Source organism: Nilaparvata lugens, chromosome 5, assembly GCF_014356525.2.
Source record: "Nilaparvata lugens isolate BPH chromosome 5, ASM1435652v1, whole genome shotgun sequence".
Classification (NCBI taxonomy): domain Eukaryota; kingdom Metazoa; phylum Arthropoda; class Insecta; order Hemiptera; family Delphacidae; genus Nilaparvata; species Nilaparvata lugens.
In genome coordinates, this window is record NC_052508.1 from 74133235 (window position 1) to 74150090 (window position 16856).

Here is a 16856-nt window from a genome sequence, read left to right on the forward strand (position 1 = left end):
TGAATTACTAATCATTTATTCAATTATTATTATTAAATTTTAAATAAATTAAGGTTTTTATTAATAATAAAATTATACAGAAAAACATTTGATGGATTTCAGGGAATTTTACCCACTTTTCATATTCAATGGTAACTGTAGGAAAAATTTAATGTGAAATACGTGCGCAAAGTTCGTTTGCTGCACTCAAAAAACCATTCCGCCCTCGCCTACGGCTAGGGCGTAAACGTTTCTTTCGGTGCAGCAAACTGTCACTTTGCGCACTAGTTTCACAAATAACTATTTTCTATAATTTCATAATGAATTTTCATAATTAAAATTTATGAATTTGTTTATTAATTATTAATTCTACATTGTTGAAAGACGATCTGGCAACAGAGCAAAGTGAGAAAGAGATAGCGCTATCCGCTTCGTTGAATGATGGACAAGGATAGCAATACCATAGCTAATCAAACACTGCCATTATAACGTGGACCTCACTATGGAATAAGTATAAGTTCACAATTATTGAAACTAAGCTAACATGAATCGTAAGGCCTGTTTGTGAGTCATGAACTTGAATATTGATATTAAAAAAGTGAAAATAAATCATTAAAAGAAGGAGATCAAACTTCAGCATGGATAAAACTAAATTAACTGAATAAATAACTAATTAATTAGATAAAATGCTGCATTAGTATAGGATAGAATATAAGAATTTGATTGAGAAAAAAACATTTATATTTTTTTAAACAAGGTGAAAATCTTAGAGTATATATTAAGGGCCGGATTCTGAGCTCGGGATTTGGCTAAGTCCTAGACTTTAAACAGCTGGAGTCAGAAAATTGGCTTTCCGAAACGGGGCGTAGTCGCAGTCATTGTCATAGTCACGTTTGAATTAAATTTCAAAAAAACTAGAAAATTAAACACTTGATAAAATAAAGAGAAAATAGTATAAAGTTTCAGCTATTTCAAGTTATTTAGAAATGTTTAGTTTTGTCAAGGGAAAACGTTTCAAATTATAGAAATGAGAAAATAAAAACTGCGGCTACTGTTATAAAAGCTGCGACTACGCCCCGTTTTGGAAAGCTAATGTTCTGACTCCAGCTGTTTTAAGTCTAGGACTTTATCACGAGCTCGGAAACTGGCCCTAATTGGAAATACGTCGATATTATTCTAAATGTTTTAAAGATCAATAACTAATAATGAATAATGAACACAAATAACAAAGACTTATTAGGAATGTCACCCAACAACAATGCCCATCTCTGTTGACATCGGCAGTTTAGCCAAATCCCGAGCTCGGAAACCGGCCATAAAAATTTAATTAATTATTGTCAGCCTTGGATTCGGCATTGTCAAGCTAGTTGCATTGAATTAATTTGATAAATCATTGTCAGCCTATAGTGAGGTTTACGTTATAATGGTAGTGTTTGATTAGCAATGGTATTGCTATCCTTGTCTTTCATTCAACAAAGCGGAAAGTGCTATCTCTCTCTCGCTTTGCTCTGTTGCCTGATCGTCTTTCAACAATGTAGAATTGATAATTAATTAACAATATATTTCATCTTCATTATGAAAATTCATTATGAGATTGTTGAACATTATATTTTCTTGCTAGATAAAATTATTGATTATTTTAAACAAGGATGAACAGTTGATATTACATCAATAAACCTGTATCAGCTACCGTTTATAGTAGGTATTTACAAGACAGGAGGATCGGCAACATTGTTCTCCTATCTTTCTTCACTGCCATTATAACGTGGACTTCACTATAGAGTAGGCTTTGCACAGTTGAACATACTGTTATCAGTATTATTGAGCGACTGGGTGGCTGTGCTCTATTTCGTGCTGGTTGTAAATTTGCAGGCCGCGACTTGGCGCCATGCTGCACCGTGTGGTCGGCACCGGAGTGCTCTATTTCGTGCTGGCTGCATCGGAGCTACGTGCAGGTGATGCGTGCCAAGAGTGAACCGGCCAATCAGCTGTTGATTGCCAATGTGCCACTGGCCGTACTCGACTCGGCCATCTGCTGGTGGATATTCACCAGCCTCGTGCAGACGACGCGCACCTTACGGCTCAGACGGCAAGTAGATTACGTCATAAGGTTATCAGGAGACAAACAAATGCTTTGGATTAGATCTTAAGTTGAGCAGAATCACCAACTCCATAAACAAAGCCATAGTGCATTCTGGCATGGCTTACTTTAGATAAAGGCTGGAACGCACAACTTGGCAACGTCGCAGTCAAGCTCAGCTTTAGGCCGAGCAAATTGAATTCACTTGGGTGGACTCCCGATTAACCTGCGTTATGCCCTTCATCAAATACCAATACTGAGAAATTCAATTCAATGATAGTAAAAAAATAATATAATATCAACTGATAGACTAATTTTACTTTCCTTGCCCTATTACCATAGGTAAGGAAAGTATTGCTTTCCGAAAAAAAATTATGTACCCAAATTTCTATACGTTTCAAGGTCCCCTGAGTCCAAAAAAGTGGTTTTTGGGTATTGGTCTTGATACCTCCCTCGCGTTCGCTACCTTTCAGCCTGCCGCTCTGCTCTGCTCCCCACGCCACGCATCAACCAAATGAGTGGTTGACCCACCCGCCACCAGGGTGCACCTCAGTCGCCGCCACCCGTTCCTGCGTTCTATTGGCCGAGCACCGCCGGCCAATAGCAGCGCAGGTGAACTCGGGGACTGTGAATGAAAGGGGCTACTCAGTACCTCGATAGCACTTGCTCCTAGCAGCTTTCCACTGAAGAGCCAGAAGAGACCAACAGCCGAGAACACTACCGAGACCACTACCGAGACCAGGAGCAGAGCAGCGAGCAGGCAATGAGGGAACCACGGCGAGACTAACCGCAACCTGAGGTGTTTCCTTGTATACACAGCCGATGCCTAGGAGAACCGAGCCGGCTGCCGAATCCAGAAGAGGAGGGCCCACGTCGGCTTCGCCAGGTGGAGGAGAGGCTGAGGCTGTACACCGCCGCGCCAGCTGCGCCCCAAGACTTAGCGCCCCAGCCTAACAACTGGCGCGCGGTTCTGGATGCGCGGGTTGGGTGCCGAACCGACATCGGAGTGTGTGCAGCGGAAGCCTACGACCCTGCCTGCCCGGGGTTTGACCGAAGGCCCTTCTAAACGAGGAAGTGGTCGAGGAGGTCCTCCCGGCGGGGATTCGGCACGACCTCTGGCTAGTAGATCACCGGTCAGCCCTCTCCGTAGCCCGGGTAAACCAGAGTGGAGACTGCGAACCATTGACTTGAGCCCCTGCCGGCCTGCTCTCGCACCAGACGGACCTGCCCGGGACCCTCGCGCGGCGTGGTATCGCGCCAGTCGACGACTACTAAACATCTAGCCAATCTTGGTCCCTTTTCAGGGCCACCAGCAACAAACTTGGCCCTTTTCAGGGCCACCAAAAAGCCATTTTTTTCAGACAGTGGTAACAAACCCCTCGCTCGACCCGACTGACTAGCCCAATTGATGAACGAGCCACACCTTCCGCCATATCAGTCTGTATGTGTGTGTGTGTGTGTGTGTGTGTTGTGTGTGTGTGTGTGTGTGTGTGTGTATGAGTGTATGTGCGTCTTGTGTACACAATATCTCATCTCCCAATTAACGGAATGACTTGAAATTTGGAACTTAAGGTCCTTACAATATAAGGATCCGACACGAACAATTTCGATCAAATGCAATTGAAGATGGCGGCTGAAATGGCGAAAATGTTGTCAAAAACAGGATTTTACGCGATTTTCTCAAAAACGGCTCCAACGATTTTGATCACATTTATACCTAAAATAGTAATTGATAAGCTCTATCAACTGCCACAAGTCCCATATCTGTAAAAATTTCCGGAGCTCCGCCCCATCTATTCAAATTTTGATATTAGATTCCCAATTATCAGGCTTCAGATACAATTTAAACAATTGCAAACTATTGGCAACTGTTGATTATATTAAATCATTGACTATGAAGAGATAGCAGACCTCGTGTGTCTCCAGCGTTATTGTCATGTCACCAGCTGGTTCAGATGTTTGAATAGTAGACTTGAGATGCGCGTGAACACTAGCGTCAGGTGATCAATTTTCATAACGGCAAGGAAAGTTGTGTGAGTGCGCCACACCAGATTTTTATTGGTGTAGGAGGTAGTGAGTAGCCCTACCTGTGCTGACGTCACACGAATGCACTATGGCGTTGTTTACGGAGGTAGTGGCAGAGGGCAGGTAACAATGAATCAATCACAATATAGGGCCGGTTTCCGAGCTCGGGATTTAGCTAAGTTCTAGGCTATAAAAAGCTGGAGTCAGAAAATTGTTAGAAATGGAGTGGGGAGTTGTGGATCGTCGTGAACAATATCATGTTAAGTAATGAGATGTAACACACTGGAAGCGTCTACTCGCAGAGCGGAGCGGAGCGGTGCGTTTCCTATGATCTGTCTTCCTTTGCTCATCAACCAATTGTGTACTATTGTTTTGAACTTTCTAGAATGATTAATCAGTTTACAGTTTGCAGGAAGTAGTTTATGTAATTTTGGTGCTAAATGATTGAAATGTCTCTGGCATAGTGCCTTCCTTGCAACACTGGTGATGAGAATATTCCTGTATGTGGTGTTGTGGTTGTGGTTTCTGGTTTGAAATGTTGTTGGGTTCTTGTGTAATCTGCTGTAAACAGTATCTGCTTGGAGTAAAGCTGTCTTGAATCCATCACGTCAAACTCATTGGGCCATATGAATAAAAACAGAGCTTATTATGCACATGAGCATGGAGCCTAAGGTTTTGCTCATGGGCATTAGGTAGAAACATAAGCATTTGTTCATTTTTATATGAGTAAGCTTTACCTTATACTCTTAACTTATGGAGCATAAACTCTGGAGCAAATGCTCACGTATTTTAAAGATTTTCAATCAGCTGATTCGCCTTACATGGCCTTACTTTTGTTTTTATAGTGAAAGGTTAGAATGTGCTACTCGTAAGCGCTAAATATGCAAGTATAGACACCGCTTGTGTTTGGTCGTCTGCTCTGTTCTGTATCTATGAATTCAAATTAGGTTAGTTGAATTCTGAATTTTGAAATAATAGCGTGAAAAAATGTCATCTCTATAATAATCTTCAGCATAATCTTATAATCTCAATAGCCTTCTTATAATCGTCTACACTCTCATCTTCGTAAATGCCTTTCCTATTCTGTGATGGCTATCTTTATATCAGATAGGTATCTTTTGTATTTATTCTTTTGTATCATGGTTGAATCTAATAAGAGTTTTATAGTTCTCAACTATTGGTTGTGATCGTATCTGGTATAGTTTCCTCTTCCTCATACGAATTAGTTGAGCCATTTTACTATGAGCAAAAGGTGAAAAGCTGTTCCAGACTAGACTCACCTTTTTTTAAGCATTTGCTTCATAAGTTGAGCAAATGCTCTAGTTTATTCATACAATTTTGAGCATAAGATTTTACTTTTGAGCAAATGCTCAAAATATTTTTTTGATGAGCATGAGCAAAAGGTTATTCATAGAAAATAAAGCATATGCTCAATATTTTAGAAGTAAAAGCAAATGCTAAACTTAATTCATATGACCCATTGAATAGCTGGTCCGAAGGATCCAAGACAGCTTTACTCCAAGGATATACTAAACAGATTACACAAGAGTCCAACAACATTTCAAACCAGAAACCACAACCAGATACAGGAATATTCTCATCACTAATGTTGCAAGGACGGAACAAATAAATAAATAAATAAACTACAGTGAGATTGAAGTTATAAAGTCGGTGGAAATCTGAGGACTACAGAGTTGCCGATTCTCTGTTACTTCTTTAGTAGATAGATGTAATTCAGGTTCATCTGATTTAATTTTAAAAATTGCTGATGCATTTCTTACTGATTTTGTTGTCTTATTGCTTTTTTATCTTAATGAGCTATGTGTTTCTGTTTTTCATATTGATTCTGATTGTAAATATTGTGAGTTTGAATAAATAAAATCTAAATTTGAAATTTGTTCATTGTTTCGGAAATTCATATGTGTATTTATATTTTGCAGGAATTTGATCAAGCTAACTCTTTACCAGCATTTCACCGCTACGTTAACAGTGGCCGTATTTTCATCTATAATTTTCATGCTCTACTCGATAAGAACTCATCACTTCACCGAATGCTTTCAGGTGAGAAATTTAATAATTTTCACAGTGTAGTGATCCGTGGTCTAGTGGATAGAGTGCTTGCTTAGCAGGCTAGAGATCCCAGGTTCAAACCCCGCTCATAGCCAAAAGTTTTTGAACAGGTCACTCCCGTTTTATCGGATGGGCTTGTTAATTGTCGGTCCCGGCTGATGTATGACAGTCGTAAAGCCGGCTCCAGACATGCATCATTCGGCAAAGACCAAACAGCGACTGCAGAAGAAAGCCATTAGGATAATTTATAAGATTAATACAATGCGCTCTTGCAGACCTTATTTTAAAGAAAAGAGATTGCTGACGGCTCCTGCTATTTATATATTAGATTTAGCAATCTTCGTTTTTAAAAATAGACGAATGTATGAGGAGAACCAGGTGAGTCATCCCCAATACTCGATTTAGAGGTTTTGTTTACCCACATCACAGACTAGCCTGCTGGAGTGGCCCGTTTTATATGGGAATGAAAATATTAATTCAATCCCATCTCACATAAGAGAAATTGATGGCTTGAAGGAGTTCAAAAAACACTCAGGGAGTTCCTTATTGTATTGTGTCCGTACAGGTTAGCAGACTTCCTTGTTGATAGTGTTTGATTGATGTATGTTATGTGGGATCTGTAGTGTTGAAATAGGAGGGATGGTAGATATTAGATTAAACTTTGACGTGTCATATACTGCGGGATCGTTGCTCCCTTAATGCAGTTCAGTAATTGTGACGAACAAGTAAAGTAAAGTAAGCGACTCGCCGAATCGCTAGTAGTGTGGATGGATGTTTGTCTATACAGCAAGCAGCGAAAATTCGTGCTCGTTGTTTCAGCCGGCTCCAGACCTGCGGCATTCGGCGAATACCTAGCATAATCAATTTCAAATATGCTAGTTTCAAATATTTGAATTTTTAGCTTCAAATATTTGAATTTGAACCTAGCATACTCGCCGAATCACGAGTAGTGTGGATAGATGTTTGGTATTCGGCAAACAGTGAACATTCGTGCTCGTTGTTTTCCCGGTCGATGTGGGACTTTTGAGCACATCAAAGTGGACGAATGTTCATGTGAAATGTACATACCATATGTTAATATAGAACTATAATCTAGAGATACTATCCCTCTGAAACAGATGGTTAATAAAATTGGTAACTAAATTAATACCCAGTCCAATTTTGTCAGGTTGGCATTAAGTTGAGGAAGGTTTCTAAACAAGATTTGAGTTCTGTCACTTTATTATCATGGGCGTACAAGGAAAATGCACTGAGTGCAATTTTTCCAAACTTTGTTTTTTCATTATTTTTTAATTAATTCCATAAACTATGAATATTAAATCAAATAATCAATTATCAAACAAATTAAGAATATTTCATTTCTTGCAGTATGATATTATTTTGTGAAAATCACTAAGAGGATGTTATGATTGATGTTAGAAATTAGAAATTGATTTCCTGAAAATTTACTTTTATGGACTTTCCTTGGATGCCCACTTATGTTAGTACCAAGTTGAAGAACTTACCTATATTATAATAAAGAAAAAACTGGCTTATACACGTACGGGATAGGAAAATTATGTTTCATAGATCATCACGCCTAAACTACTGGACTGAAATTAACTTTAAATTTTGCATATAATTAACCGAAGATGGTTTTAGGCCTACTTTAAGCTCTTCAAGATTCTACTCGCTCAAGTTTTTAATTAGTCATTCGTGAATGTATCCGCATTTTCTAATTAAAATGGTTAGACTAAATTTAAAATATAGACGGACTATATTTTCTCTAACGTAGTACCTTTTTTGCTTTAAAAATTGTCTTAGAATATTTTGAGTGAACTTGCAAATATAGACGGACTATATTTTCTCTAACGTAGTACCTTTTTTGCTTTAAAAATTGTCTTAGAATATTTTGTATATTTTGAGTGAATAAAACGATCTATTTTATAGGACTGGCAAGCACTGTGGGTGGACGAGGCCTTCTGGAGACTTCTATTCTCCGTCATTCTACTTGTGATAATGATTCTCTGGCGACCAACAAATAACAACCAGAGGTAATAATAATAATATTTTATTCATTTATTTACTCAACACAATACAGCAAACCATATAGTTGAATATCGTCAAATAATAAGGTAAATAAAAAGGTAAGTGTAATGCTTTTCTCTCGTAAAATTCGATTTATTATTTGCTAACATTTCCCTTTTGTGTAGTTGAGAAGTTGATATTGTTGTAATTATTCATATTAATGAAAAAGACTAAGAAATTGTCAAAAAACCACTGATTTATTGATAATTAGAAAGACCGGTTTCGGTTATTACACCATTGTCAATCTCTGATAAACTCCATTGTTTATCAGAGATTGGCAATGGTGTAATAACCGAAATCGGTCTTTCTAATTATCAATAAATCAGTGGTTTTTTGACAATTTCTTAGTCTTTTTCATTCAATGCTAACATTTCCATTTATGAAAATTATTTATATCTCCATTGAAAAAATCATCATGCCTCTTTCCATGCAAATGATAATTATTCTCAAATAAATAAATATAGGGGCACCGAGCTTTGCTCGTTATCTATTTATTGATAAACAGAACACAATTCTTTAAAATGATTGAGGAAGGACTAACAGGCACAGCCCAAAACTGTTTCCTCCCCGAATTTTGATTTATACACTATAAATAGTCCAAAAAGTAGGTTATGTTCCAAACACTTGAATTCAGATCTAATTTTTAGTCCAAACATTGGAAAACATAAAAGTTCTAATTTAGATTGTTTACAAATCAAATTGAATAACAAAATAACACTAACACTCACTAATCACTTGAAACTGTAAAATAATTATTAACTTTGAAAATTATGATATACTCAAACTTTGAAAATTATGATATACTCTAATTTAGAATGATATACCATGTCATGTCAACAAATCAGATATTTTGATCAAGTCGATTAAAATTTCTAGACAATATTCTCGTGAGATAAGCTGATTGATTCAACAGCTGAACATAATTCTGTCTTTCTCCCACACACGCATCTGTTATCGACAGACGACGAAATTATCATCTGGTTTTTCCAAGGATGAATAATTATTATACTTTTCATGTCGTTCGGCGAGTTTTCCTAGGGATGAGACCTAGTGCAATTGAATTTTTATATCATAAACCTACTTTGTTCCAAATTTCGTGAAAATCGTTAGATCCGTTGGACATAAATATATAACCATATGTATAAATATATACAGAAATTGCTCAATACAATAGGATGGAGTGGTGGGAGAAAAGTTTCCAACGTAGAAAAATTATCTATTTTTGCCTAATTAATTGCAAAGCTCCTCATGCATTTTTCCCTGCAACTGATAAAATTATTTACAAATACAGTCGAACCTCTCTATAACGAACCTCATCTTGACGAAATCCTCTACACAACGAATTTTTACCTGGTCCCATGACATTTTGGAGTTTTGGCTGCTTATTTACCTCTATTCAACGAATTTCGGACCTCTCAACAACAAAGTTTTCTCTTGACTTCAACATACAAAATGTAGTGTTTATTGAAAGCAGACGATCATTTTCAAGGAATTGTTTAGTTTCAGCAGAAAGTTCAATAGACTAAAAATAATGGCAATTCAGGTAGGAAGAAGATAGGGTGGTAGACAGTCAATAGAGGGTGAAACACATGTCGGAAATTGAATACAAGTTACTCTAAATTGGATTTCAAGAACTTGTCATTTGTAGAGCAGGCAGGTGAACGACTGGACTTTCTAAATCTTGCTTTTGTTACACATTTCAATTCTTTGAACTGACTAAGATGATGATGATTGTGACGAACTTGAGAAGAATCTGTCAGATCAAGAAGTTCTAGAAGCTTTCAAAATTATCTGGCAAGGATTAAATCTGAAAAATAGTGTACCAGCCTATTTAGTTTCGACTGTTTGAATAGATGTGAGTCGTTTATTGAACATGATGTTTTATTCAAATGCAAAATTCAACCGAAAATTACTCACTTTTCCAAATAAAACATTGAAAAATAGGGAAGTTGAGTTATTATAGTATAGTGAAGTTATTGACAGAATTACCGTATTTTGCGTTCAATCTAATACAATAGTAGTGTAAAAAGTAGCCTACTAAAAAATCTTTGGTGAAGGAAGTTGAAAAATATTGTTACCGTACTGAGTATGTACTTTGATTAAACTCTACTAATAGTACAAATCAAGCTTTCTAGAAATAAATTGGTGAGTTTACTTACCTATTACATTCTATAAATATTCAAAAAACAAGTTTTTTTTTATTTTAAACAGCATGAATTTTCAAATTTCCCTATTAATATTACCCTACCTACGTTCGCGATGATATGTTTTATGTACCATATTCATTTATTTACCGCCGTGATACCATATTACAAGATCCATAAGATCGTGGCAGTTTTATTGACTGACCAACCTCTCAATAACGAATACCTTTCAGCAGCGAATTTTTTCTCGGGATAATCGACTTCGTTATACAGAGGTTCGACTGTAGTGAACAAAATTGAAGAGTGGTGGTAGAAATATTATGTGTAAAATGAGCGTGAAGATTTCCTTGGATTCAATAGATAACTGTAGGAAGCTATTATTATAGAATAATCAATAATTTCATAATACGTTTTTTATACAGAGTTTTTTCTTAATTTTATACAGTTTTTTTTTTTAATTTTATACAGAGTGCGGCATTGAAACTTCCTTCTTTTCAATTGATAGAACTCTTTGTATGGATCAGAGAGTCTGTATTTATTTATTGTAATGTAGACACATAATATATTAAGTTTTGTTTCAATCAGTTTTGAATATCAAATCAGGTAGGTGACGTCCCCAATTCTCCATACATTGAGTAAACCGATTTCTGGCGTTTGTCATGACTCCTGCCAGCATTGCAGGCGTTATAGAAGAAGAAGAAGAAAGAAAGAAACTTTATTTCGCCAAATTACAAAATACAAAATCAATAGAAAAATATTTCCAATTAGTCTATAAATATCGTTATATATAAAAATGAATGTCTGTTTGTGTGTGTTTGCTAGTTTGTTTGTTCCCTATAGACTCGAAAACTACTTGACAGAACGGCATGAAACTTTGGGTATATGTTGTGTGAATATTTGGGATGGTTTCTGACCAGAAATTTTAATAGGGGGGCTAATAATAATTATATATTAATGCATTTTAGAGACCTATGTTTTCAAAATTGTCGGCCGAGCGGGTAACGTAGAACGGGAATATAATTATGATTATGATTCAAGATCATGTTGTGATAATATTTATTTATTTATTTATTAGATAGAGCGATCAATACAATAGTCGGAAAAGAAAAAACAGGCTATTGCCCAAAACTTCTTCAATTTCCTGATTTTGTCACAAATCGTCCAAATATTATGTAGGTTATGTTCACTTCAATTTCAACACCAAATCTTCAATCTGAAACTATGAATCAAAATAAAACAAAGAATTTCAAACTTAGATAAATTGATAATGAAACTTCCGTTAAAACAAAAACCAAACTTCAAATATTCACAAAATATAGAATAAAATCACTTAAATTTTGAGCTCGAAAATATAACTTTCACCATAGCTAGAACAGCTGTTGTTTTTTAATATATGATTTAGCATTTAACCTTACCAGCTGTAAAAACACGTCACTCTGTGATAAAATTGTTTACTGGTATTAAAACGGTAGTGTAAATGAAATATAAATGAAAATATTGAGATAAATTTCATGATTCACCAAATAAAGTCAAGTGTGACATGAGATGCATTGACTTTTTGGCGGTACGAAGTTTACCGGGTAAGCTAGTAATACAATAATAATTGAAATATACATAAATAATCATAGAAATACATTATACGAATGTATGCAAATGACCTTGATAACAAGATTATTTTAGCAATTTTTTCCCTGATATTGGTCTTCCAATCTTGTAGGGTCCTTGAACGGTTCACTTAAATAAGGAATTACAGAAACCCCCATAGAAAAAAGGGTTCAAATCGTGAGATTGAGCTGGCCACTCCAAATCGCTTCTAATTGAGATGAGGCGTCATGGAACGTGGTCCCTCAATTGAAGTCACATTCTAAAAGTTCCTGCACAATCACCAACTTGTATGGATATAAATAAAGACCATCAATATCAGGGACCGAGCTTCGCTCTGGAGTACAAAAGCATAAACAATTTGTTACGAAAGAAGAAATTATAATAACACTCATACAGAAATGTTCTATCTAATCACAGTAAATTGAGATTAATTCCCAGAAGAATACAAAATTTCCCTCACAAGGCCCAGTTGCACAAAGCGGTTAAATTTTAATCCTGATTAACTTCACGTGAACCAAATCAGAGAAAATCATTTCAAAAAGATGGATCTACTGGAATTAATCAGGATTGAAAATAACCCGGCTTCTTTGCAACCGGCACTAAGTACCTGATTGAATGATTACAAAAGCTGAGTCATAATTTTGTCTCAGTCCCACACACATGAACTCGCTCACTCACTTCCATCACCAACAGACGACGAAATAATTATTATCAGCTGTTTTTCCAAGGATGAATAATAATTATCCTTTTAATGTCCTTCAGCTAGTTTTCTCAGGGATGAGACCTAGTGCAATCGAATATTATAAACCTACTATGTTTTGAATTTCGTGAGAATCGTTGGAGCCGTTTTCGAGATCCGGTGAAATACAAACATATAAACATCTAAACATATAAACAGATGTTGCTCGTTTAATAGTATAGGATGAAGAATTTGTCTCACAGAACGATCGGAAAGTCCAAGAGTAGACGCATGTTTGCGCGTAGAACGCTGTGGTGATCGCAACATTGAAACTCTCACTGCTTCAACGTTCTCAGGTGACCTAATGGGCCGAGGGACTTCGGTTCTTCGTCTTGTCGTACTTGCAGTTTGTCTGAACGTAAAGACCCACGTAACTGTTGATTTTCTCTCAATCTCTGATAAGTAGAATTTTGGGTGTTAGAATTTGGTGATAATCATATACTATTAAACGAGCAATTTCTGTTTATATATCTGTATGTGACCGGATCTCGAAAACGGCTCTAACGATTCTCACAAAATTTGGAACAAAGTAGGTTTATGATATGAAAATTCGATTGCACTGAGTCTCAACCCTGGGATAACTCGCTGAAGGACATTAAAAGGATTTATTCATCTTTCGAAAAACAGCTGACAATCTCGTCGTATGTTGATGATGGAAGTGAGTGAGCGAGTGCATGTGTGTGGGACTGAGACAAAATTATGACTCAGCTGTTGAACTTTTGTAATCATTCAATCAGTAGAGAGTTAGTGGGGAGGATATTCTTAATATTCTTTCCGAAGAATGGACATTGATATGTCCAAAGCTCCGCCAATTTATGTAGATGCATAACAATATGATTATTATCTATAGTTATTATATTACAAATTGCTTTTTCATATCATATACAGTTCAATAATTATTTTCTTAGTCTATATTATGTAAATTCATCTATAATTTTGTTGTATTGTAAGCTATTGTATATAAGTGTATAAGCCAGTATATATTGTAATCTACATAAAGTACTCAATCAATCAATCAATCAGGTAGTGCCGGTTGTACAAAAGCTGGTTAAACTTTAATCCTGATTAATTCCAGTAGAACCAATCAGATAAGCTATCTTTTTTAAATGGTCTTCTCTGATTTGGTTCACGTGAAATTAATCAGGATTGAAACTTAACATGCTTTTGTGAGAGAAATTTTTGCATTCCTCTGGGAATTAATCTCAATCCACTGTGATTAGATAGAACTTTTGTGTATGAACTATAAATATATTATAATCTCTTCTTTCTTAATAAATTTTATATGCTTTTCTACTCCAGTGCGGTGCTCGGTGTCCCGATTTATAATTCTATATTATAGAATTATTGTAAATTATATTGTAATATTATATTATAGTATATATTATAATATTATATTATATTATTATTATATTATTATAATATTAAATTATAATATTTAATACTTTGTTGATAGGTACGCGTTTACTCCTCTGCTGGATGCGCCTGAGGATGATGACGATGATGAGGAAGAGCAGTTCATCAACAATTCTTATGGTAAGAACAATTAGTTTCAATAGTGGAGTGATCCGTGGTCTAGTGGTTAGAGTGCTTGCGTAGCAGCACAGAGATCCCGGGTTCAAACCATCTCAGTACCAAAAGTTTTTTGTAACCAGAACACTCCCGTTTTATCAGATGGGCTTGTCAATTGTAGGTCCCGGCTGAAGTATGACAGTCGTAAGGCCGATTGACGGCTTAGATTATACAAATAATTATCTTTCTCCTATCGATGAGATAGGAACTGGAAAATGTTGGAAAAAAATGATTCACCTCATAAAAGAGAGTTGTTCATATTGCATCCATTAATTACTGAAGAATGACAGAATATTTTACAATTTTCTTGAATCTAGCTTAGCTTATATTCATCCTAAAATGGAAAATAAAAATAATATGGAATTCTGTGTGATTCATCGTATATCGCATATCTCCTGGACCATTTATTGACGATCAACAACCATGAAAACATTTAAATTCATATATTTGAAACACTGATGTAACATATCTATTTTTTTTTATTCAACACTTTAGATATTACTACCAATTGATTGAGAAGAATATGTTTTCTGAATAATAAATGCTGCATGACTAAGCACATAGGAAGTCCATATTCAGATGTAAATGAAAATATTAATTATTATTAAACGAAAATCCAAATTAAATGCTGTAATTCACCCCGAAGACTTCTGCTACTGCAAATATTGACAACAGGGTAAACAGCTTGATGGAATTCGATGAGCGCTACTATTCAAAAATTATTTGTCAGCCCGGGAATCGAACCCAGTACCTCCCAATTGCCGGTCAGGAATGCTTACCCTTACACCAAACTGACAATCTCTGGATAGCAGCGCTCATTTTATACAAAGCCATAGCGGCCAGCCAGTCTACAGATTCAAAAATTATTTGTCAGTCCGGGAATCGAGCCCAGTACCTCCCAATTGCCGGTCAGGAATGGCTGGCCGCTATGGCTTTGTATAAAATGAGCGCTGCTATCCAGAGATTGTCAGTTTGGTGTAAGGGTAAGCATTCCTGACCGGCAATTGGGAGGTACTGGGCTCGATTCCCGGACTGACAAATAATTTTGAATCTGTAGACTGGCTGGCCGCTATGGCTTTGTATAAAATGAGCGCTGCTATCCAGAGATTGTCAATATTAGCAGTAGCAGAAGTCTTCGGGATGAATTACAGCATTTAATTTGGATTTTCGTTTAATAATAATAATTAATTCATTAGCATTTTAATAATTGCAATATCTCAGTAATTTCCATCTGGAAATATTAATTATCAGATAAATTTTATGATTCACCAAATAAGTCAAGTGTGACATGACACATTGACTTTTTGGCGGTACGAGGTTCGCCGGGTAAGCTAGTGTATTATAGTTTAGGGCAGATAAGGTGAGAAATCTTATATATATATATATATATATATATTAGATATATATATATATATATATATATATAATATATATATCATAATGAACTCCCTCCTACACACAGACCTGTAATCTTTTAGGGGGTTTCCTTTACATCTTATTGTACTGTAACTCTCATTTTTGTATGCAACATAAATAAATTGATTTCATATTAATATTTATTTCTTCTCCATTTCAGGTGTAAAAATGAGAGCCCCAACTAGTGGATCCAGCTCTCCAAAACAAAAAACTAGCACAAATAGTTTGGTGAGTAAATGGAATTCTGTATTTTATTTTTGACTAGTAAGTAACACGTGCTCTGAAAGGGTTTAATTGAAAACTTGACAAACTGACAACTAATGAAATCATGAAGACTTGAAAACAGGCCTATAACTATCCTCGGTAAATTAAGAATCTATATGCAAAATTTCTAGTTAATCAGTTCAGTAGTTCAGACGTGATGATGCGTCATTCGTGATTTTCTTATCCCGAATACTGTATTTTATTTTCCACTAGTAAGTAAGAAAACTTGACGTAATGAAATCTTGAAGAATTGAAATAGGTTTATAACTATCCTCGGTAAATTAAGAATCTATTTGCAAAATTTCAAGTTAATCAGTTCAGTAGTTAACTACTCAACTGATGAACTTGAAATTTTGCATATTGATTCTTGATTAACCTAGGATGGTTATAGATCTATTTTCAATTCTTCAAGATTTCATTACGTCAAGTTTTAAAATAAACCCTTGCGGAGCACGGGTTACCTGTTTAGTATAAAATATAAGACAAACAGAAGCTGCTTCCAGAATCGAACAAGTAACATAAAATGAATGTACTGAGGCTCTCCCGAAGTAATTTCGTTCTTCAATTTTTGGCCAATCAGACGTATAGCCTAATTACCCCTGTCTAACCACATCAGTGAGAGGTCAGTTATTTAGTTAACTTTGAGAAATTTTGATGAAAAAAATTTCTTGGGAGATGTCAAATAAATTATAACGCTTTGCAGAATTTGCAACTTCACCTGTTTCCACATTTATTAATTTTTATTTTTTATTGATTCATACAATAAGTACATCATCAAAAATGATAGGGAGTGGAAAAATGAGGTAACCTTGTGCTACTCCTCTCCCAAATTTAGATAAGGTTACACATAGTCCAAAATAGGTTAAGTCTTGTAGTTGTTCACTTCACTAAATTTTCA

General features: G+C 35.7%; 1 protein-coding gene across 1 annotated transcript in view; it reads left to right on the forward strand.

Moving 5' to 3' along the window:
• The window catches only part of LOC111055807 (transmembrane protein 87A), a 55110-nt gene that overhangs the window by 29926 nt on the left and 8328 nt on the right, over positions 1–16856 (forward strand). The window contains exons 9-10 of the mRNA XM_039429273.1: positions 14163–14242; positions 15855–15922. Of these exons, the coding sequence (XP_039285207.1) occupies positions 14163–14242; positions 15855–15922 (148 nt within the window). The remainder of the gene's footprint in view (positions 1–14162; positions 14243–15854; positions 15923–16856) is intronic.